Consider the following 25,186-nt stretch of genomic DNA (forward strand, 5'->3'; position numbering starts at 1 on the left):
GGGGTGCTCTAAGCAGTCTTATGGGCGTTCCAGGAGTCTTCCAGGAGGTGTCAAGGGGTTTCAGATGCGTTCTATGGGGTTTCGGCGACGCGCCAGTGTGTCCTAGTAGTATTCTTCAGGGGATTTCAGGAGCGTTTCAGGGTTTTCAAGCGGTTTCAGAGACTTTCAGGGGTTTTCAGCAGATGTCAGTGGGCTTAAGGGGCATTCCATAGGGTTTCAGGGACGTCCCAGAGTGTTTCAGCGAGTTTCAGCAGCGTTACCGTTTTTTTCAATCCTTTTTTTTTGTTTTTATTTATGTGTATTTTAACATTAACCTAATTCTACACAAATGAGTTTTCAAGGTGTTCTGTAGAATATGGGTATACAAGAGGTGTTCCAGGGGCTTTCAGTTGGTCCAAGGAGGGTTTCACAAGTATTTTATGGAGATTCCGAGGGGTTTCAGGGTTTTTCATCTGGTTTCAGGTGTTTTCAGGAGCGTTTCAGTGGATTTTTAGGGGTTTTAGAGCCGTTCAGAGCTAGGAAGCTTCAGGGGTGTTCCAAGGGATTTTCAGGGGTGTTCCAGAGGTTTCAGGGACGTTCCAAGGTGTTCCAGCAGGTTTCGAGGGCGCTCCGAGGGTTTATACCTGATATCACATAAAACGCTTTGATACTCCTCTGAAAACTCGTGGAACTTCTTTGAAAGCCTTCTTAATTCTCCATGAAACTCCCGGAAGCCCATACGGAACCCTCCTGAAACTCCCATGAAACTTTAAAATTAAAATGGAATCTAGAGGGTAATTTGGTGTCAGGGGCGTTCCAAAGGTATTCCAGAAGGATTCAGGAGCGATCCAGGGAGTTTCATTGACGTTACATAGGGTTTCATAGGCGTCAGATGGGGTTTCACGGGGTTTGAGAGTTTTCCCAATGGATGGTCCTGGGAGACTTCAGCGTGTTCCAGCGGGTTTCAAGAGGTTTCAGGACCGTTCAAGGACATAACTAAGGGTTTCAGGTGCGTTACACGGAGTTTCAGGGGTTTCCAGAGGGTCCCAGGTGCATTTCCGGGGTTTCCATGGGGTATCAGAGGCGTTCCAGTGGATTTCAGAAGCGATCCAGGGTTTTTCATGGGGTTTCTAAGTTATTCCAGGAAGTTTTAGGTGTCTTCAAGGAAGTTTTAGAGGCGTTCCATTGGGATTCTAGGAGTTCTGGGGTGTTCCCGGGGCTTTCAGCGGGTCCCAGGTGCATTTCAGGGTTGTTTCAGGGGGATTCCATGGGGTTTCAGGGACGTTCTAGTGGTTTTCAAGAGCTGTCTAGGGGTTTTCAAGGGCGTTTAAAGACGGGAGTTTAAATTCGACAATCTTAGCTCTTAGCATATATCCACCATAGGTCAGGTGTATGAAACTCAGAAGCCTCCAAAAACTCCCCCTACACCAGGAGTTTTAATGGGGTTTTCAAGCGGTTTCAGGAGGTCCTATGGGCGGTTCAGGGTGTTTCAGCGAATTTCAGGAGATTTCAGGGGGATTCAGGGGTGTTCCATTGGGATTCAGGGACGTTCTAGAGTGTTTCAGCGAGTTTCAGCAGCGTTCCAGAGTTTTTCAAGTACTATGGGCAATCAGGAGGTTTCAGAGATGTTCCAGGGGATCTCGGGGAGTCCCACGATCCTTTTAGAGTTGTTTCAGAGGGATTCTATGAGGTTTTAGGGACGTTTTAGAGTGTTCCAGCTGGTTTCAAGGGCTTTTTAGGATTTTCAGGGTCGTTTCAGGAAGCTTCAGGGGTCTCAGGGGCGTTTCAGTGAGGTTTAAGAGGTTTCAGGGGAGCTCCAGAGGGTTTCAGGGACGTTCCAGGGTGCCCCAGCTGATTTTAGGAGGTTTCAGCCATTTTTAAGAGATTTCAGGAACGGACGTAAAAACTTGAAGTATTTTTAAGGCAAAGTACGTTTAATTGGCAAATTGAGAGATAAATTTGTGAAAAAATTACCACTTGTTTTGGTGGGATTCGAACCCACGACTCCGTTATCGCTAGTCCGGCGCTTTAACCAACTAAGCTACAGAACAAGTTACAACTCTGCAGAATAGAAAGTCAAACTGGATTCGAAGCACCACCCTAAACCGGGTCCGTCTTTCACAACTTTATCTCTCTTTTGGCTTAGTTGGTTAAAGCGCCGGACTAGCGATAACGGAGTCGTGGGTTCGAATCCCACCAAAACAAGTGGTAATTTTTTCACAAATTTATCTCTCAATTTGCCAATTAAACGTACTTTGCCTTAAAAATACTTCAAGTTTTTACGTCAATGTCAGACATACTAGCCGACTGGTATAGCCGGAAAAGGGCAATAAAATCATTGTCATTTCAGGAACGTGGGGGTTTCGAGGTTGAGTTTCCAGTATGTGTCCCGTTTAAAGGACAAATCTGGTCTGCCTAGGGAAGAGGGCTTCCTTGAAAGATATCTAAATTTTCTACGAAACTCTCGGAAGTTCATCCGGAACTCTCCTGAAGCTTGAAAATGAAAATCCGATAAATTTGAAACAGATAAGCTAAGATAGTCTCCAGTTAGCCTAGTGGTTAAGGCTATGGATCACCAATCCGGAGACGGCGGGTTCGATTCCCGTTCCAGTCAGGAACATTTTCTCGACTCCCTGGGCATAGTGTATCATTGTACTTGCCTCACAATATACAAATTCATGCAATGGCAGGCAAAGAAAGCCCTTCAATTAATAAGTGTGGTAGTGCTCAAAGAACACTAAGTTGAAGCGAGGCAGGCCAAGTCCCAGTGAGACGTCGAGCCATAAAGAAGAAGAAGAAGAAGAAGAAGAAGAAGAAGCTAAGATGTAGACAACCGGAGTAAACCTTTCAACGATTAGCGATAATCGGTCAATATAAGGATGAGCCAGCTTCAACATTTGGGTTCCAGATATCCAGATATCCAGATATGAATATCATATTTTCTCTTATAAAATGGAATTTAAAAGAAATCTTAATAAATAGAAGTATAAGTAATGACTGAATATAAACTTTAAAAGCTGTTTATTTACACTACCGTGAAATAATGCACGGAAAACAAATAAAAACAAAAATTTCAGTATCAACCGTACATCATTTGGCGAATTATACCCTATAGGGAGGGTTACATCATACCACAGAGAAACAGACGTCCCATCGATCACCTTTTTAACGGTTGATTCAAACATGCTATGGTAGGTCGATTGACCACTTGCGGCGCTGATATCGTTTTTACTCTTGTTTGACGTTTGCTCACTACCGCCATCTAGTGGCGGCCCGGCCAAACACAGTACATTTAGCATTGGGCGATTACGTTTTCGTGACGATGTTTTTAAATGAAATTTGTCAGAAGTGTTACGTCTGTTTCTCTGAGATAATACATTCACATCATCCAATTTAAATCGAGAAGAAATTGTAAATGCAATAAGACTAATTATGTCATCATTTGCCGGATTTTCGGATGAAAATAAATGGGGATTTTTTTTTATTATCGAACACTTTGGGCCGAAGGGTCTCCGATTTCAATGAAAATTTCACCAGAGCTAGAGGTCGTGGATATATGACCATATATGGAATTCAAAAAAATCATAGTCGACTATTTTTCCGGGAATCACTAGATGAAATTTCACGATTTTTCAAAATTTTGTAAAACATCCCAAACTTCAAAAAATCGTATCTCAAAAACTATGCATCGTAGAACAAACTTTTTTTAGTGAAATCGACGCCAAATTACCTCAGCAATCCGATAAAAATACACTGAGAAAAAAGTTTCTCAGAAAATTTTTCACCATACAGAAAAAACGTCTAAAAATGCGGATAAAAGTACCGTCTGTATCATAGATTATTTTGAACAAAATTTTTCCTAGCGCAAAAATTAATGTTCTTCATTTCGTTCTTTGACGCCAAAATGGAATCTCTTACCGTTTTAGAGATATAGCCAAAAAACCAACGGCCAGTCGCTATATTTTCATAGGAAGCCATCTACTACAACAGCGGCCGTTCACCTGTTGCAACATGTTTGCTTTGCAAAGAGCAAATGACATACACTAATTGTAACGTAACTTTGACACTAACGTGCATCGGAGTGCACTGACAGCACATATATAGCACTTGAGTGCCTTTTGAATGCATTAAATAGTCATGTTTTGCAATGATCGGGTTTCTAACTAAAATGTGTTTCAAATAACAAGTTAACAACGAGCCAATGCCACCGGTGAGCGTAAAATTACTTATAGCACTCATGCCCTATATGTTTTCCATTTCAATTTAAGAAAACAATGAAAACAAAGAAAACTATTAACGGAGAATGGTTACTACTTAGCAACATATTTGAAATTATACCTAACGAAAAAAAAAATTGCATACGAATTTCTATCTTATTTAACTTAATTTTACATCAAACAATTTCTTGTATGTAATGTTGAACGCAAGCTTCATACTGAGAGCAAGCTGTAAATTTATAAACTGATGGAAAAATGTGTGCGATGCGACGAGGTCCTTTTGTTACAGGTTAAATGATATAACATTTTTAACTGTGTAAGTAACAAAAATGCATAGCTGTGTAGTATTTTTTGATTATAATTCTTTTGCTTCGTTCAGAAATAACGAAAGCATTCTAGAAATTTTCAAAGGATATAGATAGTTAAGGATCCAATATTGACCCATGAAGTTTCGTAAATACACAGGCTGTGAATGAAAATGAGGACGTTGAAGGATTTCTTGAAATTAAACATTCACTTGACATCTTAGAGCATTAAACAATTTTAGACAATATTTTAATCATTCGAACCGTGCACCGACTTATTGGTTGATTCGAATATATTATGGGTAGTAGTATGGGTTTGTCATGCTCGTTCTGAAAACTGTTTAAGTCTTTTTGACAACAAATTGTTAGTTAGAAAAAAGTGATGAATTGATTGATCTTACATTTCAGTGTTTTTTCTATTAATCAATGTCAAAACTTACTTTAACGGTAATGATCGATCCTCCAGCGTATCGTGCTGTCTCAACTGTTATCAACTCAGTAGCTCTATACAGAGCTCGGTATTAATCTTTGCTAACCATTGCTGGATATTATTATCATCACTGTTGGAATTGTGTCGCTTCTTAGAACAAGAAAAGCTTGGTTTGAAGCAACAATGTTTTATTAGCGCGTTAAGAAGTTGTATGCATGGTAAACTTTAATTTGCTGCCCGTACTGATGAGTACATGTTTATTTTATTATCTGTATTAACGAGATTTTTAGCCATAGGCTAGTTCATCTCGGGACCCACACTTTACTTCCCTTCGTATGTCGGGAGTGGGATTCGATCCCAGGTCCTCGGCGTGACAGTCACGAGCTGTAACCATCACACCAGATCCGCTCCAGAGAGTACATGTTTGTTCCTCTCATCCATGGTATATATCTTTTAAAGTTCCGTTAAGTTTTAAATTAGTGTTTTTTTTTCTAAACACATTATACAAACACATTATGCACAGACCATGCTATTTATTAAATATTGAGTGAAAAATGTCTCTTTATGGTGTATAGACGAATCCACATACCAATGATCATTTAACGACGCGTAGTGCGTCATCAGCATCATTGAAATCTCGCTCGAAATTTTAAAGTGATAAAACTCAGTTACCAAAGCGCAAATTCGGATGAAAATGTATCATCCCATATGCTCACTCGTGGTGAGTGTGATGATACTTTTTCTACTGCGTGACTGTAAAATTTCCCGTTTTTTATCACTTCAAAAACGCGAGGCAAACAATCATTGAAAATTAAAAAGTCAATGATTCCTATGAAAATTCTGTGATGCACCAAGTCACCTTAAGTAACAAAAACTCTTTAAAAACAAAACAAAGCTTTACATGTGTAAAGAGACGTTATAGTTACCTGATATCCACTCATCTCTAACGGCATATGATTGCTTTGATTGAAAAAAAAAAATACGTTGAAATATGCGTTTGCTTGTTGTAAACTTGTTATTTGCAACGCTTTCTAGTTACAAATCCATTAATTTCAAAATTTGATAAGTTGTTGCATTTAAAAGGCACTAAAGTGCCATATATGTGCTGTCAGTGCACTCCGATTCACGCTAGTGTCATTTGCATTGTGCATTTGCTCGCCGCAAAGCAAATATGTTGCAACAAGTGAACGGCCGCTTTTGTTGTTGGCTTCCTATGAAAATATAGCGACTGGCCGTTGGTTTTTTGGCTATATCTCTAAAACGGTAAGAGATTCCATTTTGGCGTCAAAGAACGAAATGAAGAACATTAATTTTTGCGCTAGGAAAAATTTTGTTCAAAATAATCTATGATACAGACGGTACTTTTATCAGCATTTTTAGACGTTTTTTCTGTATGGTGAAAAATTTTCTGAGAAACTTTTTTCTCAGTGTATTTTTATCGGATTGCTGAAGTAATTTTGCGTCGATTTCACTAAAAAAAGTTTGTTCTACGATGCATAGTTTTTGAGATATGATTTTTTGAAGTTTGGGGTATTTTGAAAAATTTGGGAAAATTGTGAAATTTCATCTAGCGTTTTTCGGGAAAATAGTCCACTATGATTTTTTTGAATTCCAAATTTGATCATATATCCACGACCTCTAGCTCTGGTGAAATTTTGATTGAAATCGGAGACCCTTCGGCCCAAACCTGTTCGGTAATAAAAAAAAATCCCCAAATGTGACATTTTTATTTGTTTGTATCATTTTATTTTTCGGCATGGAAGTACAATATTTTTAATTCAGCAAATAAATATTTCCTTAAAAAATTAAGAAAATAACAGTGTTCTAAACAAAAAAATGAAAGACTCATCCAACAATGGAAAGAGTCCAGAAAAACAATAAAGTGTGGTCAGAAAATCCAGCACTGATTCCCCTTCCATGTTTTTTTCTGAGGCGTGCGAAACTTACACAACACGTAGGACTTTGTTAGTACATATTGAGAACAAACCACTTTGTCTTTGGTTTGATTTGATTTTCGTAGGTGCCCCGTATCCTTCCGACCGACTCGGAAAACTAAAAGATTCACAAGAACTCATGCCATCGCGCTCACTTATACTCTCTTCTCTTGATTTGGGTTGTTTGTTTGTCTGTGTGTATGGGATACAATCACAATTCACTTGGCCAAGCATCACCCTCGCTGAAACTTCCAGTTTGTTCATCAGTTCCATTGTTTTTTTTTCTACAGTTTTACAGGACCGACTTTATTTTTCGTTTTGTTTAAAGAACGAGTAAATTTTCTTTGTTTTCGTTAAAGCACATGTTGATTTTCATTTATCTTTATCAATTACCACATTTTTTTCTCGTTAACTTTTCTCCGCACGTCAAAGTAGGCGTTGGGAGCTGCATTCTAAGCTTTCTCGCGCTTTAACATCTAATCTTTGGCTTGGATTGTGTTTTGGATTTTGTATGTATTTAGGCTAAATCAAATGTTTTCATCAAATTTTTTAGATTGTTGGCGGTGGTTCTTTGTATTAGTAGGTTGGCAAACAAACTCGAAAAATACATCCAATTTGATACCCTTTTATAATGATCGCTATTTTTTTACTGATGATTTCAAGCAATTCTCGTACATTTTGCTGTTAAACTGTAAAATTTTAGAAAATATTTCGTTACCCGGAGCGATCTAAGCGGCGCACTTATCTTAAGATTTAGATTTTGTTATCCAAGCAAAAATGCGAGAAAATATTTTCGAGACTAAAAAAATATCGAGGAAATAAGATATCAAAATTCGTTAGCAGATTTGCATAATATAAATATTTTTGTTCGTTTTACTCTTTGTTTCTCTCACGATAACCATTGTTTTCATGTTTTTTTAAATGCGATATAAGAGATTTTGTATATAATAATTTTTCAGCGTGCAAAATAGTTACCGTGTATGTGTGGGTGTGTACGGAGCTTTGTTGAGGATCCCACACCAAGAACACTGGCAACAGTGTCAAACTATAACAGACGAGCAAAGCGTTTGGCAACTGCCAAATTACCAGGAACTCAAACCACTTTCCGAGGTTATCATTTCCGGTCTCAAATTTGCCTAAAGCATTTATCTTCTTTCCTATGCGTTGTGGTTGCCAGTGTTCCCAGTTTTCCGGTCTCTTCAACATTTATCTAATTTCAGATTGCTCAAATCTATAAGCTATTGAACTACGACGATTTTTTTATCCAATTTGTTTTCCTTAGAGCGGCAAAATATCTGGCTTTGACTCTTCTTGAACCGAACGCATTCGGTTTTCCCACTAATAATTGAACTGTGGATTAGACTTACCTTTTCCGCTTTCTTTTACCATGTAGCGATGATAATGTTTGGTTTCCTGTAGCGTGTTGCATTCACCGCGTGCTCATCCAAGATGGCGGCGATGCCCCAGTGGCCATGATAATGAAGATGAGTTGATGATATGCAATGCCTACTGCGACAGATGATGATGATGACCTTGCCCTTGACGGGACGTCCCGGCGGCTGGAGGGGTGGGCACACCTTTAGTTATTTGTGTTCGAAGGGGTGTGACAAATTCACCACACACGTCAGCAGGGGTGTGCCGCAACATGATGATTGATGTCGAGGTAAATACCGGCGAAATGGAGACACAGAAAAGAAACACGATTCTTTACTTGGCGGTCGTTTCCAATGGGGATATGGCAATGTGACTGATGACGTTCCTTCTAACTTCCGGCGAAAAAAAGGATATCTATGGATGTGCAATCATGATGATGACGATGATAAAGGCGGCGCGACGACGACAACGACGACGGTGGAGATGGCTTTGCTTTCATTCTTCTCCATTCCCATAATGACTCTCCTTCATTGTTCTTGTACATGCATTATCATTGTTTTGAGTATTTGTTCATGCATCAGATTTTGTTTTTCTGTTTTTTTTTTTTTACTTTCTACTTGAGGAAGTGGCGACGGAGAGGAGGGGCTTTACAGTTCTGCTAGTTCCTTACTGTCTAGTTCAAGGCGTTGTTTTCTTTTGTTCCTGTAGCGCATAATGACCGCGAATACGATGCCATTAACAATAAATAGGGCAGCAATTACCATCGACGGAATCAGGATGTCTGAAAAACGGAAGAAATGTGAAAATAAGTGGTGGGCAGTACGAAACGCTTCAATGAATGACTACTTCTATATATATCTTATTATTTATTTTTCAGAATTTATGATCCTCCGCATTATTATTTTTGCCCTGAAACTATGTAAAAAAATAAAAATAAAAATGGATCCCGTCGGCAACGTTCAAAGGAACGGGGTTGAACGGTACATAACTTCAAAGAATCTGGAAACACTAAAAGACAAAACACTGAATAAAGAAAATCGAATCTACACGCTTAACAAGTGAACTATCACTATTGTTATAAACAACCCCTTACAACTCCTCTGAAATCGCTCTTAAGATCTTCTAAAACGCTTCGGTTGTTTAGAATTCAGATGACGTAATTTGGAATCTGGGAATCGACCAGACAAACTGGTCAGATTTTCAATTTCAAATTTCCGGAGTTTCAAAAGGGTTTTGGAGGTGTTCGCGTGGCTTCCTTGGGGCTTCTGAAAGCACTTGAACCCTCTGGAATGCATCTGGAAGCCCCTGAATTAATCGCCCCTGATTAAACGCCCTTGAACCCCTGAGATCTATGAAGCACTCCTGAAACCCCCTGAAACTCCAACGAACACCCCAAAAACCCCTGGAATGCCCATGGTACCCTGAAGCCTCCTGAAACCCAATAACACTCACTGGAAAACCTCCGGAACGACCCTGAAACTTCATGCAATCCCAAGAAATGCCCATAAAGCCCCCAGAGACTCTCTGGAACATCCCTGGAACGCCTCTGAAATGCCCTAAAACCGCACGGAACACCCTTGGAACGCTTCTGAAGTCCTCTGGAATGCCTCTGAAATGCCTCTGAAATACCCTGGAGCCTTATGGAACGCCTCTTGAAAACCCCTGGAACGGTCATGGGACGCTCCAGAAATCCCTAGAAATCCCTGGAACACTCCTGAAACCCTCAGGAACATCCCTCGAATGCCCTGGAACATCCAAGTTGTAACCAATTTGATACCAATAACTACGATGGCACTCACTATGACATGAAAAAATACAGTGATATTCCGATTTTATCATCATGGGCGTAGCCAGAGGTGGGCACAAGGGAGCAGTAGTGGCTTCCTTCAGTGATCTCATCCTTGAAGAGTTTCTCTAGGAAGTTCACCAGACATTCCTCGAAATTTATCCTAGGATATCCTTAGAGGTTCCTCAAGTAGTTATTCCAGTGTTTATTTTTTTGAGGAATTTCTCAAGAGATCCATTCAATATTTCTGAAGGCATTCCTTCAAAGATTTCTCCACAAATTCCTTCAAAAAATTCCGCTAGAAATTGCACCAATAATTTCATCTGAAATTATTCGAAGTATTTCTGCAGGAATTTCTTCCAGAAATTCTTTCAGCAAATTTAACAAAGTGTATTGAAAAATTACATAATCCAGGAATTTCTTAATTTTTTTTTACACATTTTAGAAGACATCCAAGGATTTTTTAAATGATTCGTCCAGAAGTTACTGCAGACATGGATTCCTGGATTTTTTCCAGGGATTCCTTGAGAATTTTTTTCCAGAAATTCGCTAAGAAAACTTTCCTGGGATTTCCTAAGGAATTCCTCATGGGATTAGTACCACGATTAAGTATGGCGTTTCTTCAGGAAATTCTCCAGGGATTCAAGCAGGAATTCCTTCTGTGCTTCTTTCAGCAAGAACTTCAGGGATTATTTTAAAAATTGTTAAAGGAACTCTTTTTTGGGAATCCTTCAGGAATTTCTCCTGGAATTCTTTCAGGAATTTCTCCAGGAATTAATCCAAGACTTCTTCCAGGGACTGTTTGGGGATTCCCTTACACACTAAGAAAATGTTACTCTAAAATGAGCAAGATTCACACAATTTACTAAATTTTGGTGTTTTTCCACTTGAGTTCGATAATGAGTGGATTCCGTTACTGTGTAGGAATTCCTCTCGGGATTGCATTCGGGATTCCTTCTGGGGTTTCTTCAGGAACTCGTCCAGCGATTCCTTCAGGAGTTCCGAGTTCCCCTAAGAACTCTTCTGGGATTTATTCAGTATTTCTTCCTGGAAATTCTTTAGAAACTCCTCTTGGAATTTATTCAGGAATTTCTCCTAGGGTTCCACCAGGATTTCTCAAGGGGTTCCTCCAAAAATTCCTCCAGGGATTATTCGAGGAATTTCTCCAAGGATTCGTCTGCGAATTCCAGCTGAGATTCCTATAAAAATCTTCTAGTGATTCCTCCAGGGATTCGTTCAGGGATTTCTCTAGGAATTCACCCAGCAATTCTTCCTAGAATTCCTCCATTCTTCCAAGTAATTCCTTCGGGAAATCCTGCAAGGGCTCCCCCAAGAATTCCTCTGGAGATTGCCCTAGGTATTCTTTCAAAAATTCCTCCAGAGATTCCTTCAAGAACTCCTATAAGCATTCCTCCAGGAATTCTTCCAGGGATTCCTACTGGAAGTGCTCCAAGAATTCGTCTGCGAATTGCAGAGATTCGCATTAAAAAATTCCAGGGATTCCTCCAGGAATTCCTTCAGCAACTCCTTCTAGCATTCCTCCATTCTTCCAAGGAATTCATCCGGGAAATCCTGTAAGGACTCCTCCAGGAGTTTCTCTGGAGATTCCTCTAGGAATTCTTTCGAAAAATCCTTCAGGAGTTCCTCCAGAGATTCCTCTAGGATTTCCTGCAGAGATTCCATCAAGAATTCCTATAAGCATTCCTCTAGGGATTCCTCCAGAAATTCTTCCAGAGAATTCTGGAATGGAAGTGCTCCAGTGCTTCTTCAAAGAATTCCTCCAAGAATGTCTCCAGGGATTTCTTTTGGAATTCCTCCAGGGATTTTACCAGGAATTGCTCCAGAGATTCCTCCAAGGATTCCTCCAAAAATTCATTTGGGGGTTTCCTCAGGATTTTCAGGAATTCCTCCAGGCATTCCTCCAGAAGTTCTTCTAGAAATTCCTCAGGGGATATCTGAATGGATTTTTCTGGGGTTTTCTTCCGGGGATTCCTGCAGAAGTTCCTCCAGGCATAGCTCCAGGAGTTTCTCTTGAGATTCTTCCAGAAATGGCTTTAGGGATTCCTTCAGGAATTCCTAGAGATTTTTCCAAAAATTCCTGAATTCTTCCAAGGATTCCTCCTGGAACTCTTCAAGAGATTTCATAAGAAATTTCTCCAGGGATTACCTCCCAGAGTTCATCCAGGGATTCCTTCAGGTTTTCAGGTTTTCTTCCAGGGATTGCTCCGGAAATTTCTTCCAGCTGGAATTCCTCTAAAGATTCCTCCAGGGATTCTTCCTGGCATTTTTTGCACGAAATCCTCCACGGATTCTTGCAAGAATTTCTCGAGGGATTTTTCCAGGAACTCATCTAGGGATTGCTTTGGGAATTCTTCCAAGAATTCCTTCCAGGATTGTTTCAACAGATTGCTCCAGGCATTCGTCCAGGAATTTCTTCAGGGATTACTTCAGGTATTCCTTCAGAAATTCTTCCCGAGATTCCCCTGAGGTCTTCTGCAGGAATCCCTTTTAGGCTTTCCACCAGGAATTTGTCCAGAAGTCTTCCAGGCATTTCTCCAAGATTTCCCCCTGATATTTCTTCAGGAATTGGTTCAGGGATTCCTCCAGAAATTTGTCCATAAATTCCTCAAGAGATTTCTTCAGAAATTTCTCCAGGGTTTCCTCCCGGAATTGCTCTAGAGATTCCTCCAGGAATTCATCCAGAAGTTCATCCAGGAATTCTCCCAGGGATTGCTCCAGATTTATTTCAAGGTTTCCTACTGAGGAATTGAAAGAATATTTCAACATCAATGAAAATTCCAAAGCTATTCCAAGGAGAGTCTAAAAGGATACTTCAAGGGAATTTAGGAGTAAATTTTAAGGGAATTCCACCAGGTATAGTTTCAGCAATTCCTCTAGGAATTCCTCCCGGAATTCCTCCAGAGATTTTTGCAGGAATTCCTCCAGGGATTGAACCGGGAATTTTTCCTGGGATTGCTCCAGGAATCCTTTAGTAATTCCCTCAGAAATTTATCCCTGGATCTCTTCCATGGATGCACCCATGAATTGCTTCAAGGTTTTTTTTAAGAAATGCTTCCAGCTATTTGTATTTGAATTCCTTAAGATATTTTTGGAAGAATCCATACAGGACCAGGCAATTCTCCTAGACGTCATCCAGGAAATGTTTCACAATTATCTCCAAGAAATATTCTAGGAGTTCATACACAGATTTGTTAAGGAATCTATCCGTGAATTACTTCAAGAAAACCCCCTGCCGCTCCTGCATAGGATATTTCCTTCAGAAATTGGTCCTGCGATTCTTTGGTTAATATATCCTGTGATTCTTTTATTTTTTCTTCAAGAATCTGTACAAGAAGTTATCCATTGTTTTCTTCAGGAACTCCTCCAGGGATTCCTCTAGAAAGTTTTCCAGGGATTTTTTGAGAGTGTTGCTTTAGAACGTCCTTCAGGGAATCTTCCAAGATTCTCTCAAAATTTGTCAAGACTCTCTCAAATCTTATGTCGCCGTCTATCACCGATTGCAAGAGAGTTCGTGGGGCAATATCAGGCTGGATTTATGGGTGAACGCGCTACAACGGACCAGATGTTCGTCATCCGCAGGCCAGGTGTTGCAAAAATGCTGCGAATACAACGTGTTCTGTTAGTTCTCGACCAAGGGAGGTTTATGAAGCAAAACATCATGAAGAAATTGAGATTTTGAGAACAGTTGCAAAACGTGAAGAATGCAGCATAGGCGAGAATGTTGCAACACCGTACGAGGGCGAATGAGGCACGTTATAGACAGACGATGAACAGGCAGAACTCAGTTTTCCGGAGGGTGAAGCGCCAGTTAGAAGAAGGAGATCACGCAGTGAGGGAAGGCAAAGGCCTTATGCCACAAGCCGACATGTGCCAAAACAATCACGGAAATCTTCTCACGAGCAAGCATTATTATGAGCACCTCAATCACGACGTTGCAAGCACCGAAGGTGGCGAGATAACAGATCTAGGAGTACGTGCGCAGAACGAAAGATGGAAACGAAAGATGGCCCCCAACCTCCAAGGGAGAAGGCTTGGCCAAGTGAAAAACAACAAAGCCGCTGGAGTAGATCATGGAGGAAGTACTGCCGGAGGAATGGCTGGAAGGTACCGAGTGTCTCATCTATAAAAAAAGGGGGACATGCTGGATTGCAGGAACTACCGCGCGATCACGCTACTGAGCGCTGCCTGCAAGATACTCTCTCAAGTTTTATGCCGCCGTCTATCACTGATTGCACGAGTGTTCGTGGGACAATATCAGGCTGGATTCATGGGTGAACGCGCTACTACGGATCAGATGTTCACCATCCGCCAGGTGTTGCAGAAATGCCGCGAATACAACGTGCCCACACATCACTTGTTCATCGATTTTAAATTGGCGTATGATACAATGGATCGAGAACAGCTATGGCAGATTGTGCACGAATACGAATTCCCGGATAAACTGATACGATTGATCAAGGCGACGATGGATCGAGTGATGTGCGACGTTTGAGTATCAGGGACACTCTCGAGTCCCTTCTAATCTTGCAGAGGGTTACGGCAATGTGTTGGTCCTTCGTGCTTGCTGTTTAACATTGCTTCAGAAGGTATAGTAAAAAGAGCGGGGATACACACGAGTGAAACGATTTTAACGAAGTCCGTTCAGCGGCTTGGTTTTACCGATGATATTGGATACTATGGCTCGCAAATTTGAGACGATAGCGAAGACTCTTAAAACTAGTTTTATGTGCGATATTTCAAGAACACTGGAAGGAAATCTCACAACCACAAATCACAAAAATCATTTTAGAATACACTTGGCTTAGATTATTATAAAACAAATCAGAAGTGATAACAAAGCTATCATGAAACATAAATAAAACCAGTTAGAATATCAATAATTGATAATTATTGTTACTTGTGCTAGCTGTACCACTTCATAAAACCTTTCCACTATTATGGAAAATATCACATGTTCTACGAAGCTAGTAAATCATTACTGTTACTGGATATTGTAGACTTAACACACGATCCCCATGGGATTACACAGTAACAGTACACACTTACCGTAAACGGTGTCTGCCTTTTTATCAGACATGCTTTCGTCGGAGTCACTTATTTTACGCTTCTGCTCGTAATGGGACACTAGACCACTTCCTTCGGTGGCGCGTTTTTCTGAAAATAAAGCCAGAGGAAAGAACAACCATCAGTCAAGTGCCACTCAATCGCTCATCAATCAGTCCGCGCCGCGAACACAGCAAGCAATTCAACCTTTTTGGGGTAAGCTCGAACAAGATGTTATCAGCTCGAATTCGACCGATAAGAATGGTCTACACTAGCTAAGCTACAACGACGACGGTTGAACTTGAACTTCTCTCGCTGATGGCGATCGCGCTTATACACACCGGTAGCAAACAGCAGCGATAGCAGCAGCCAGCAGCGTACTGACGATGGCAAACAACCATGCAAGCGCTAAACGGGCCGGGCATCGTCGGGCATTTTTCTGTATTCTCGGCTCTATTGAAACTCTCGGTGATACCGAGTGATACCCGTATCTCGTTCGAGTCGTCGTCGTCGTCGTCGTCGTCGTTGTTGTTGAAGCTTCACTTGAAGCAATATATGTAAACATCTTTTTCGTTTACTTGAGAGGCAGTGAGAAATTGTCCCGACACGGTGACGACAAAATGCTATCCCACAAGTCTATAAGTGCAACGAAATACTGACTTTATAAATAGGTTGATTGGAAACGTACATATTTTGCCGATAATCTTTCTACGGTAAATCCTCTATAGATCGATATTCATGGCATCACGGGTAATTAAGATAAGAACATAAATAACAGTTGAGTTAATTACCTTGTGTAGTAAGATATTGAAATTTAATCCTAAAATCGACGCACTGCTTAGGCCTGTCTGATTAGCTACACAATACATTACGAATGATCGTCATATCGGTCACACGCCATTCAACGAACGCTTTCGTTGTCGTCAATGGTGGTGCCCTACTCGACGATTGTACTTCTACTTCGTGACTTGAAATGCTTTCATTGATAAATATCGTCGTTTCCAACCAACTAACTTCGATTTGCAAACAGCATATTACGACCAGCATATTACGAACAGCATATTACGACCTAATCAAATCGAAGTCCAGAATAGTTACTATGAGAATTGAATACGTCCCCTATTAGCTGACAGCCCTATGCTTTTGCTCGTAGCTAGCCTAGCGTCATTTGTCCCTACCATCTATTTCAAGAATCGGGCTCTACCGGCTAGTAGCGTAGTGTAACTCGTCAATGATGGCCCCAATAAGCATGAACTAGGTATATAGATATAGTTAGTAGGTATGAATCCCAAGTAACACACTTGTCACCGAAGAGTCACGGCGGCGCAGGTTTTTGTTGCGCAGAAGTCACTGTGACTTACTTCTAACAAATAAATACTTACTTGCTAGAAGTAAGTCACGGTGACTTCTGCGCAACAAAAACCTGCGCCGCCGTGACTCTTCGGTGACAAGTGTGTTACTTGGGATCATTCATAACTACTACAAGAGCACCGTATGCTGAATTAAATTTGATCCCTTTTTGAAATCGCTGTTTCAAATCATAGGTTTTGAGTTGGAGATATTGTTATGAATAAAATTTGTCTTAGAGCGTGTGTTCTGTCACGGTCGCCATATGATACCTTGTGAATTTTTCAATGTTTCAAGCACTAAGACGACTGGAGCAAACTTATCAGATAATTTACTCAGTTTACTTGGAGATAGAGCCTGGACCGACTTACTGAATAAAAAACTATTGTAAACAATGGTCTTTGCTCAGATATGATCGGTTCTTTGTAGAAGCATGTACTATAATGCTTCAAGAACTACATCAACGCCGATCAACTATGATTGCCAAAGCCACACGCGTTGATCAACGATGGTGTTGATTTTTTGTAGCGTGTTATGAAACGTCACTACACGTTTACACAGGTTTGAAATTGAAGCCACAACACAGAATCGTTCTGGGTATGATTTGGAAATACAGGGGATAGACAAAATGATCGGGACAGGCAAAATTTTCACTTTTCAAAAAATGTTCAATTAGCTGTAACTTTTCGAAAAGTGCATCAAATATTTTCAAATTTTTACTGTAAGTTCCTCAACTAGTTGTGTATCAGTGGACAAAATTTGGAAAAGATCGGACAATTCTTCACAAAGTTATAAAGATTTTTGAAAAAGGTAAAATTATCCGATAACCAACTTTGAGCTGTTATATCTCCGGATTCAATGAACCGAATGCAATGAAATTTTGTCCATTTATGACTTATATAATGAGCTATGAAAAACCATTGACTTAACTTAATATTCTTAACACGGAAGAAAGTTATAACGATTAGATTATTTTTCTAAAAAAAACACCAAATTATCTAAAACATCAACATTGTTTCAAAATTCAAGATGCAAATTATAGTTCATTTAGCTTCCCTCTAATTGACTTATATATAAATGCGTTTTGAAGGAAAGTAACAACATAGCCGCCAATAAATTGAAAAAGTAATGGGATGCATATTAAAAATAAACTGATTTACTAAAAAATCGTGAAAAAAAGAAAATCGCTATAACTTTTTCGCTTGTTAAAAATTTCAAGTTAAGTTAAATGTTTTCCAGAGTTCATTATATAAGTCATGAATGGTCAAAATTTCATTGCAATCGGTTCATTGAATCCGGAGATATAACAGCTCAAAGTTGGCTATCGGATAATTTTATCTTTTTCAAAAATCTTTATAACTTCGTGAAGAATTGTCCGATCTTTTCCAAATTTTGTCCACTGATACACAACTAGTTGAAGAACCTACAGTAAAAATTTGAGAATATTTGATGCACTTTTCGAAAAGTTACAGCTAGCAGAACATTTTTTGGAAAGTGAAAATTTTGCCTGTCCCGATCATTTTGTCTATCCCCTGTATGTAGCGAGTAATAGTACTCTCAGGCTCCACAGCATTACTCCCAACACCATTACTACGAACGCCACTAACCCGAATGCCATTACCTCGAATATGTCACTTCCCCGAAAGCCTCTGGAGCCGGCCTACTGATACTCCGAAAGCCTGTGGAGTGGGTTATTACTCCGAACGCCACTACCGCGCAAACCATTACCCGGAATGGGTCATAAACCCGAATCATTCAGGAGATCGCCTGAAAAGTGTTTGCCGTGGACAACTTATTAGAAGCTGATGAAAGTAAATCAGTTATAAAAGAGTAATCAGTAACTACGTTGAGCTTTACGGAAATCAAATAAAAACAAGGACAAGAAAAAAAGGAAACACACCTTCGTACGTTGAAATTGTGGCTGGTATCGAGATAGAACTGGTGGAACAGAATTCGCTAGAAAGTTCTAGAGACGAAATTATAGAAATTCTCGAGGAAAGTTTCGACCAACCGACGGAGGCAACTGGTTCCATAATGGACCATACACGGAGAAACTCAAGTACCCAAATTTGAGTGTTTTTAAACTTGAGTTATTTATGTCTCCTGTCTCATCCACTCTTTTTGTTGTTGTCAGAAAGCGAAGAGAAAAAAAAACAAAACTTTGACAGTTCGGCGCGGGAAGCCAAAATTGAGTAAACAGCATTGAGCTCAAATTTAAGTTATATTGATCTAGTAGTTGGGTGAAAAAATAAAACTTAGCCGGTAGGAACTGTGTCGCACGGGATCAAATGTAAAAAACTGACTTCAACATAAATAGCTTACACGAACTCAAATTTGCACGGAACCGCCAAACTACTGTAAGTGTTTTGTTTGTTTATTGGTTGTGTCGAAGTGATTTTGTGTTTGAATATACGGAAAAGGATATACAGGGGGTGGCTAAAATATTGGGATTGGCTTTTTTTCTCTTTCAAAAAAATCAACAAGCTGTAACTTTTCATTGAGTGCATCAAAAATTCTCAAATTTTGGCTGTTTGTCAACCTATCATATGTGTATCATTGGTACAAATTTGAGCTCGATTGGTTAATCTTTCGCGAAGCTAGAACCGTTCTCGTAAAACATTATTTTTTAGAGAACTTATTTTTGAACTGCTATATCTCGGAAACCAGTGAGTCGAATTGAATTAATTTTTGAACGTTTATCAACAATATACCAATGTTTGAAAAGGCTTCAAAACATAGGTACTTTTTAAACGTTGAAAAAAGTTGTGATGGATTGACACTTTTTGGATCTTTCTCGAAAAATCGTAAATGTTTTACATCAATGTGATTAATTTTTAATTTCGATATCCAAAGATTTTCTACTTCCTCTCCTCTTCTTGGCTTAACGTCCTAACTGGGACAAAGCCTGCTTCTCAGCTTAGTGTGCAATGAGCACTTCCACAGTTTTTAACTGAGAGCTTCCTCTGCCAATGACCATTTTGCATGTGTATATCGTGTGGCAGGCACGAAGATACTCCATGCCCAAGGAAGTCAAGGAAATTTCCTTTACGAAAAGATCCTGGACCGACCGGCAATTGAACCCGTCACCCTCAGCATGGTCATGCTGAATACCCGTGCGTTTACCGCCTCGGCTATATGAGATTTTCTACTTCTGTTCTCAAAATATCTATTATAAGTGATATAAGAGCCAATTTTGTGTGATATTGTAAATTTGAGTTGTTTTCCTCTATATGAGTGAAAATGTCAAACCACTATAACTTTATTCGTCGTCAGAAAATATTAAGTTTTATAACGTCGAAATAATTATCAATATATTGTTGATAAACGTTCAAAATTTTATACAATTCACTGGTTTCCGAGATATGGCAGTTCAAAAATTAGTTATCTAAAAAATAATGTTTCACGAGAACGGTTCTAGCTTCGTGAAGGATTAATCAATCGAGCCCAATTGTACCAATGATGCACATATAATAGGTTGACAGTCAAAATTTGAGAATTATTGATGCACTTTATGAAAAGCTACAGCATGTTGAACTTTTTTGTGAGAGAAAAAAAAGTTGCCTATTCCAAACATTTTGGACACCCCCTACGACAGGTAGATTTTGCTCTAGTGCAGGTTTTTCCCTAGCAGACCCACCTGGCATAGAAGTAGGGCGTTAGTAGGCGAAACCACCCTGACTACCACCACCTCCTGGCTACCACCGAAAGAACTTCAGAAACCCACCACTAGACATCTTAAAGGGTATTATTCAGGCGGCCATAAGGAGGGCGAATTGCAAGAACCCCGAATGGAAGGGGAAATGGCCGATGGCTCAGGTCGAGTTCGGGGTTCTCGGCAAGCCTCGTTGGATAAATGTACGACTCGTGCTGAAAAAATCAACTTTTTGCAACTCGTTACATAAATAACTATTAATGAATGGTCGGCGTTAAGTCAGACCGGACCATCTGTGTTTCAAAAATTTTGGGAAAATGTCGTGCAAGTATTTCGAATATCAAATCAAGCGAAATTTCTGATATACTATAATTCTTTTATGAAGCATCTGCATCAAAATAGCATTTAAAAGTTCAGTGATATCGCATCACTGCACTTATCTTTATCTGCCACTCTGACTTATGTTGCCTTATTTTCATCATTGGCTATTCGTTGGAGCTACGTCACCCTAAAATGCTACTATCGAAGTTATAGCATGAAAGCTTCAAGTACAGTACAGTTGGTGGATTTTCAAAGTCATAACGGTTTTATCAAGGGGATTACACAGACAAACAGACGAAACACCTTGAACGATTTTCATTTAAATCCATCGCCCAGTTTACACTACCATCACCTGGTGGAAAAGTTGCACGAATCACTGTGTTGTGCAATATCGTCAACAGAAGGCGCTAGTGTGAAACTTCAAATGCATAGAAAAACGATGCGCGCGCCTCTGCTTGCGAAAGCCACAACTACGAAAATTTAAAACGATCGTTAACCCTCGAACGATCGCGCTGTTGTATTTTGTACAACACGTTGAAAAAATCTCGCTTTTTGTACTCAGCATTAGCGTGGTGCTGACGCAGGTAGTCAACCGCGCGAGTTAAGGAAGGTTAAAAGCGTGGTCGATGGAAACTTCGCAAGTGTTTCGTCTGTTTGTCTGTGGGGATTAGTTGGTCGGCGTTAAGTCAGAGAGGACCATGTGTCTTTTACCTAATTTCTAGAAAAACGACTTTGAAGTTTGTAACTCTATAAGATTTGAGTTTTTCAACAAATGCTCTTGAATTTTTGCCATAAATCTTAATAACTATTCATCAAAGCATCGCTCTGTATTGATCGCGAAAAATCGTAAAAAAAAAGCTTGAAACCGAGAAATTGCTACAACATACAAAAGTAATTGATTGTACTTAGTCCACTCTGACTGAACGATTTTCGGAAAATCTACAACCAACTACAGTTCACACTCAAATTTATACATATTTGATGAAAAATAATGCACAAGTAGGACAACAGTTAATAGGATTGATGTATAATGTGAGCAGGAAGTTTAAAGTTTGATATTTCTGTTATTACACTGTTGATTACCATTTTCAATTTTTATGGTCACTCAGAGTGGACCAAGTACAACAGTTCAATATCACATAGAAGGTAGTCAATTAATGAACTATTTAAGAATTCTTAACTTGAACATTTAACTAACAACTTTTGAACGTATTTTCATAGTTCGGTACGTTTTTTAAATATTGTAGTTACACAGTTCATAATTATTTTATTCAGAGGACTGGCGGTTTTCAAAAATTCGTTCAGACAGAGTGAACCAAACCGGTAAAATCAATTTCTTCATGAAACGGGTATTGGTACATTTCAAACCCTGGAAGAGGGTACTAACGCATAAGCGTACCACAATGGGTTCAAACAGCGCCCTGAAAAGGGCACTCTAAAAAAGCATAAAGCGGAAGAGAGCCTATAGCTCTTTACCACAGCGGGTTAAGAACAACAGAATATCCTGAATATTCAGGTCTCTGAAGTCAGTTTCACTTAATAAGTGAATACTCGGAAACGCAGTTGCGCAAAAACTGGATAGTTACATATCAAATGATACGAAGTTCCATAATCGGATTCACAGCTATCACATGCAAATGAATCAGCTTGCTGAATTTTCGCTATGTGATAGCTGAGTCGGTAGTGGCCAGTCAATGCTTTGACCAGAATGCTGCAATTCTGCTTTGACAGATTTGTAAGATACTTTTCCACCCTTGGAGATGGCTCAGTAGAATACAATTTGGTTTGACGACATGACTCCAAACTATTCCAGTATTGTTTGTGCTGAGTGGCAGCCCAGGTGTGAATCTGAAACTTTATCCAACACTTCGAATAGCTGGATCAGGGCCAATGAAGTCATGTAATGCTCCAGTACGAGCTAACTCATCAGCCAATTCATTTCCAGCGATGGAAGAATGGCCAGGTACCCATACAAGGTGAACAGCGTTTGCTGAATTTAGCTTTTCGATTTGAATTCGACAAGCGATAACTATCTTCGACCTGGAGTTGGCTGAAGCAAGTGCTTTAATAGCAGCCTGACTATCTGAACAGAAGTATATTACTTTGCCCATTACGTCCTGCTGAAGTGCTGATTGCACTCCGCACATAAGAGCAAAGATTTCGGCCTGAAAAACACTGCAGTGTCTACCAAGTGAATAAAACTGATACAGCCTTAGCTCACGATAATAAACACCAGCACCTGCTCGATCTTCGAGAAGGGAGCCATCAGTGTAACATACGATGCCGTCTGAAATACTTCTTTCCAGATATCCAGATATCCACTCTTCCCGGGAAGGGAATTTCGTGGAAAATATCCTATATGGATCTTACAATCACTTGGAGCAAGGACAATTTTGTCCCAAGTAACCAAAAGTGGAAACAACGAGGTGTGTGTTGATGTGCGGTTCACAGGAGTTTCCTCTAGTAGACCGCGTACCCGTAGACGGTAAGTGCAAGAAATTGCTTCTTGTTTGAGATGAATGTGTAGTGGAGCAACGTCAAAGAGAACTTCGAGCGCTGCCGTATGAGTTGAAGAGAACGCTCCAGACATCGCCATTAAGCACATCCTTTGCAGATGGCCTAACTTTGATTGGACCGTTCTCATTTCGCCCTTTTGCCACCACACTAAACATCCATAGGCCAATATTTGCCGAACAAAAGTTGTGTAGATCCATTTGATATACTTGGGTTTTAGGCTTGGAATCAAGAATGACTCCAACGTACTTTACCTGTTCAGTCACATCGATTTCAGAATCAAAGAGACGCAAAAGTCGAACGCTATTACGGTTTCGCCTTTCCGTAAAAAGAACAATAGATGTTTTACTCGGATTAACCGAAAGGCCATATTGGCGACACCAACCCTCAACTACCTGAAGGGCGCTTTGCATCAGGTCGAAAAGGGTGGTGACACACATACCAACTAACAATGCTAGGTAGTCGTCGGCAAAACCATAAGTAGGAAAACCGCTATTACTGAGTTGCCTCAATAGCGTATCTACTACGAGATTCCACAAAAGCGGTGACAAGACTCCCCCTAGGGGGCATCCACAAACACTCAATTTCCTAATCTCTGCTAGACGCAATGTCGAGAAGAGATATCGCTTTTTGAGCATTTGATGAATTCAATTGAAAATCATTGGAGATATACCATGACTCCGTGCGGCTTCCAATATGGCATCGAAAGGCACGTTGTCAAAGACACCCTCGATATCTAAGAAAACATCCAGACAAGACTGCTTTTGAGCGAATACTTTCTCGATATCGTAAACAACCTTATGTAAAAGAGTCACAGTGGACTTTGCAGATTGGTAGGCATGTTAGTTCACATGAAGAGGCACGTTGGCCAGATGAACATCACGGATGTGATGATCCACAATGCGTTCTAAGCATTTCAGAAGAAAAGAGGTCAAACTGATAGGTCTGAATTCTTTTCTTCTTCATACGACGCACGACCCACTTTCGGAATGAGCTTCACAGTAATACCCTGCAGCAAAACTGCAAACAAGTATTTTTATCAAAACATGTTTGAAATAATGAAATCCCTTCTGTAGCAAAATAGGATAAATCCCATCTGCCTCAGGAGATTTGAAAGGAGCAAAGCTATTAAGTGCCCACTCAAACGATTCTATAGTTACAATACTCCGAGCCGAAGCCAGGGAATCGTAACTACAAGAAAATACATCAGGTTCATCCGAAGATGTAATATCCACACATCCAGGGAAGTGTGTGCTGAATAAGCATTCCAGAACTTCCTCATCAGAGGAAGTCAGATCGCCATTTGGCAAACAAAGTTCGTTCATTCGGAAATCCTTAGATTTCGCAAGTATTTTGTTTAACCGACTGACTTCACTCAAATTGGAAACATTTGTACAAAAGACAAGCCGGATCGTTCAGCAGACCGTTAAGAAAACGTAACAAATATTTTTGATTTGAACTTTTAGTAACCCTAAGAACATTGGAAAACCATTTCTTCAAGGACAAACGTCATGAAATCCTTCTTCAACAGTGCATCAGAACTTCGAACGCACAAATCTTACGAAGCAAGTTTCAAGCAACAGTGCATTTTATTATTCTGTTCTTGTTCACTAGTAATAAGCTTAAAATAAAAAGCTCAGGTGCGCTGGTTTTTGTTAACGAAAAGATTTGTGCCCTCGAAATCGTGAGTAGGTGTCAAAGTCGGCCATTTTGGGATTCTAACAAGTCTGTCCTTAAACCGTTTGAACGTTCCACAGATTGGCAGGGTTCAAATTAAAAAGTGTTAAGAATAAAATACACAACTTCTAGAAGCCTTGCGTTTTCAAATATTTTGTTCGTTGAAAATGCTTAGTTAGATAGTGTTTTTTGTTACAAACGTTCCTGCAATATACCGCTACTAATGTACTACATATTGCAAGTCACAGCCAGCCCGACCTGAACTTGGTCCATTTGTGTGTGATAGCACCTTTGGGAAAATGAACGCCCGTGCGTGTCGTCATACCGTTGGCCCGCGTCACTCATAAATAATGCTCATTATGGGCGTTGTTGGCCACATAGGAAAGTGCGAAATAAGCGAGTGTTGTTACATTATTCTATTTCGAACGCTTTGGCTTCCCCAACTGTCTGGTCGTCTGGTGTTGATGCGACGCGAGACTGCCCACTAAAAAATGCCATCAATTTCAGTTGCGAAGCTGAGGCATAAATTCCCCTAAGTGCGTGATGGTAGCGTTTTGATAACGTTTCGGGAAAACTTTTTACTGGA

The 25,186-nt window shown here is 40.0% G+C and overlaps 1 protein-coding gene across 5 annotated transcripts in view; it reads right to left on the reverse strand.

Annotated features, from left to right (window-relative positions):
* Positions 1-25,186, reverse strand: part of LOC109429299 (uncharacterized) — a 785,311-nt gene that overhangs the window by 248,461 nt on the left and 511,664 nt on the right. For 4 of the 5 annotated variants that reach the window (XM_062850602.1, XM_062850601.1, XM_062850598.1 and 1 more), the window contains 2 exons: positions 15,093-15,200; positions 6,655-9,020 (listed from right to left, as the gene is read on the reverse strand). In XM_062850602.1, coding sequence (XP_062706586.1) covers positions 8,887-9,020; positions 15,093-15,200 — 242 coding nt within the window. In that variant the 3' untranslated portion in view covers positions 6,655-8,886. Of the gene's footprint in view, positions 1-6,654; positions 9,021-15,092; positions 15,201-25,186 lie in introns of those variants that run through there. The other variant, XM_062850599.1, reaches the window with a different exon arrangement.

The sequence above is a fragment of the Aedes albopictus genome, chromosome 2 (assembly GCF_035046485.1).
Source record: "Aedes albopictus strain Foshan chromosome 2, AalbF5, whole genome shotgun sequence".
Taxonomy (NCBI): Eukaryota; Metazoa; Arthropoda; class Insecta; order Diptera; family Culicidae; genus Aedes; species Aedes albopictus.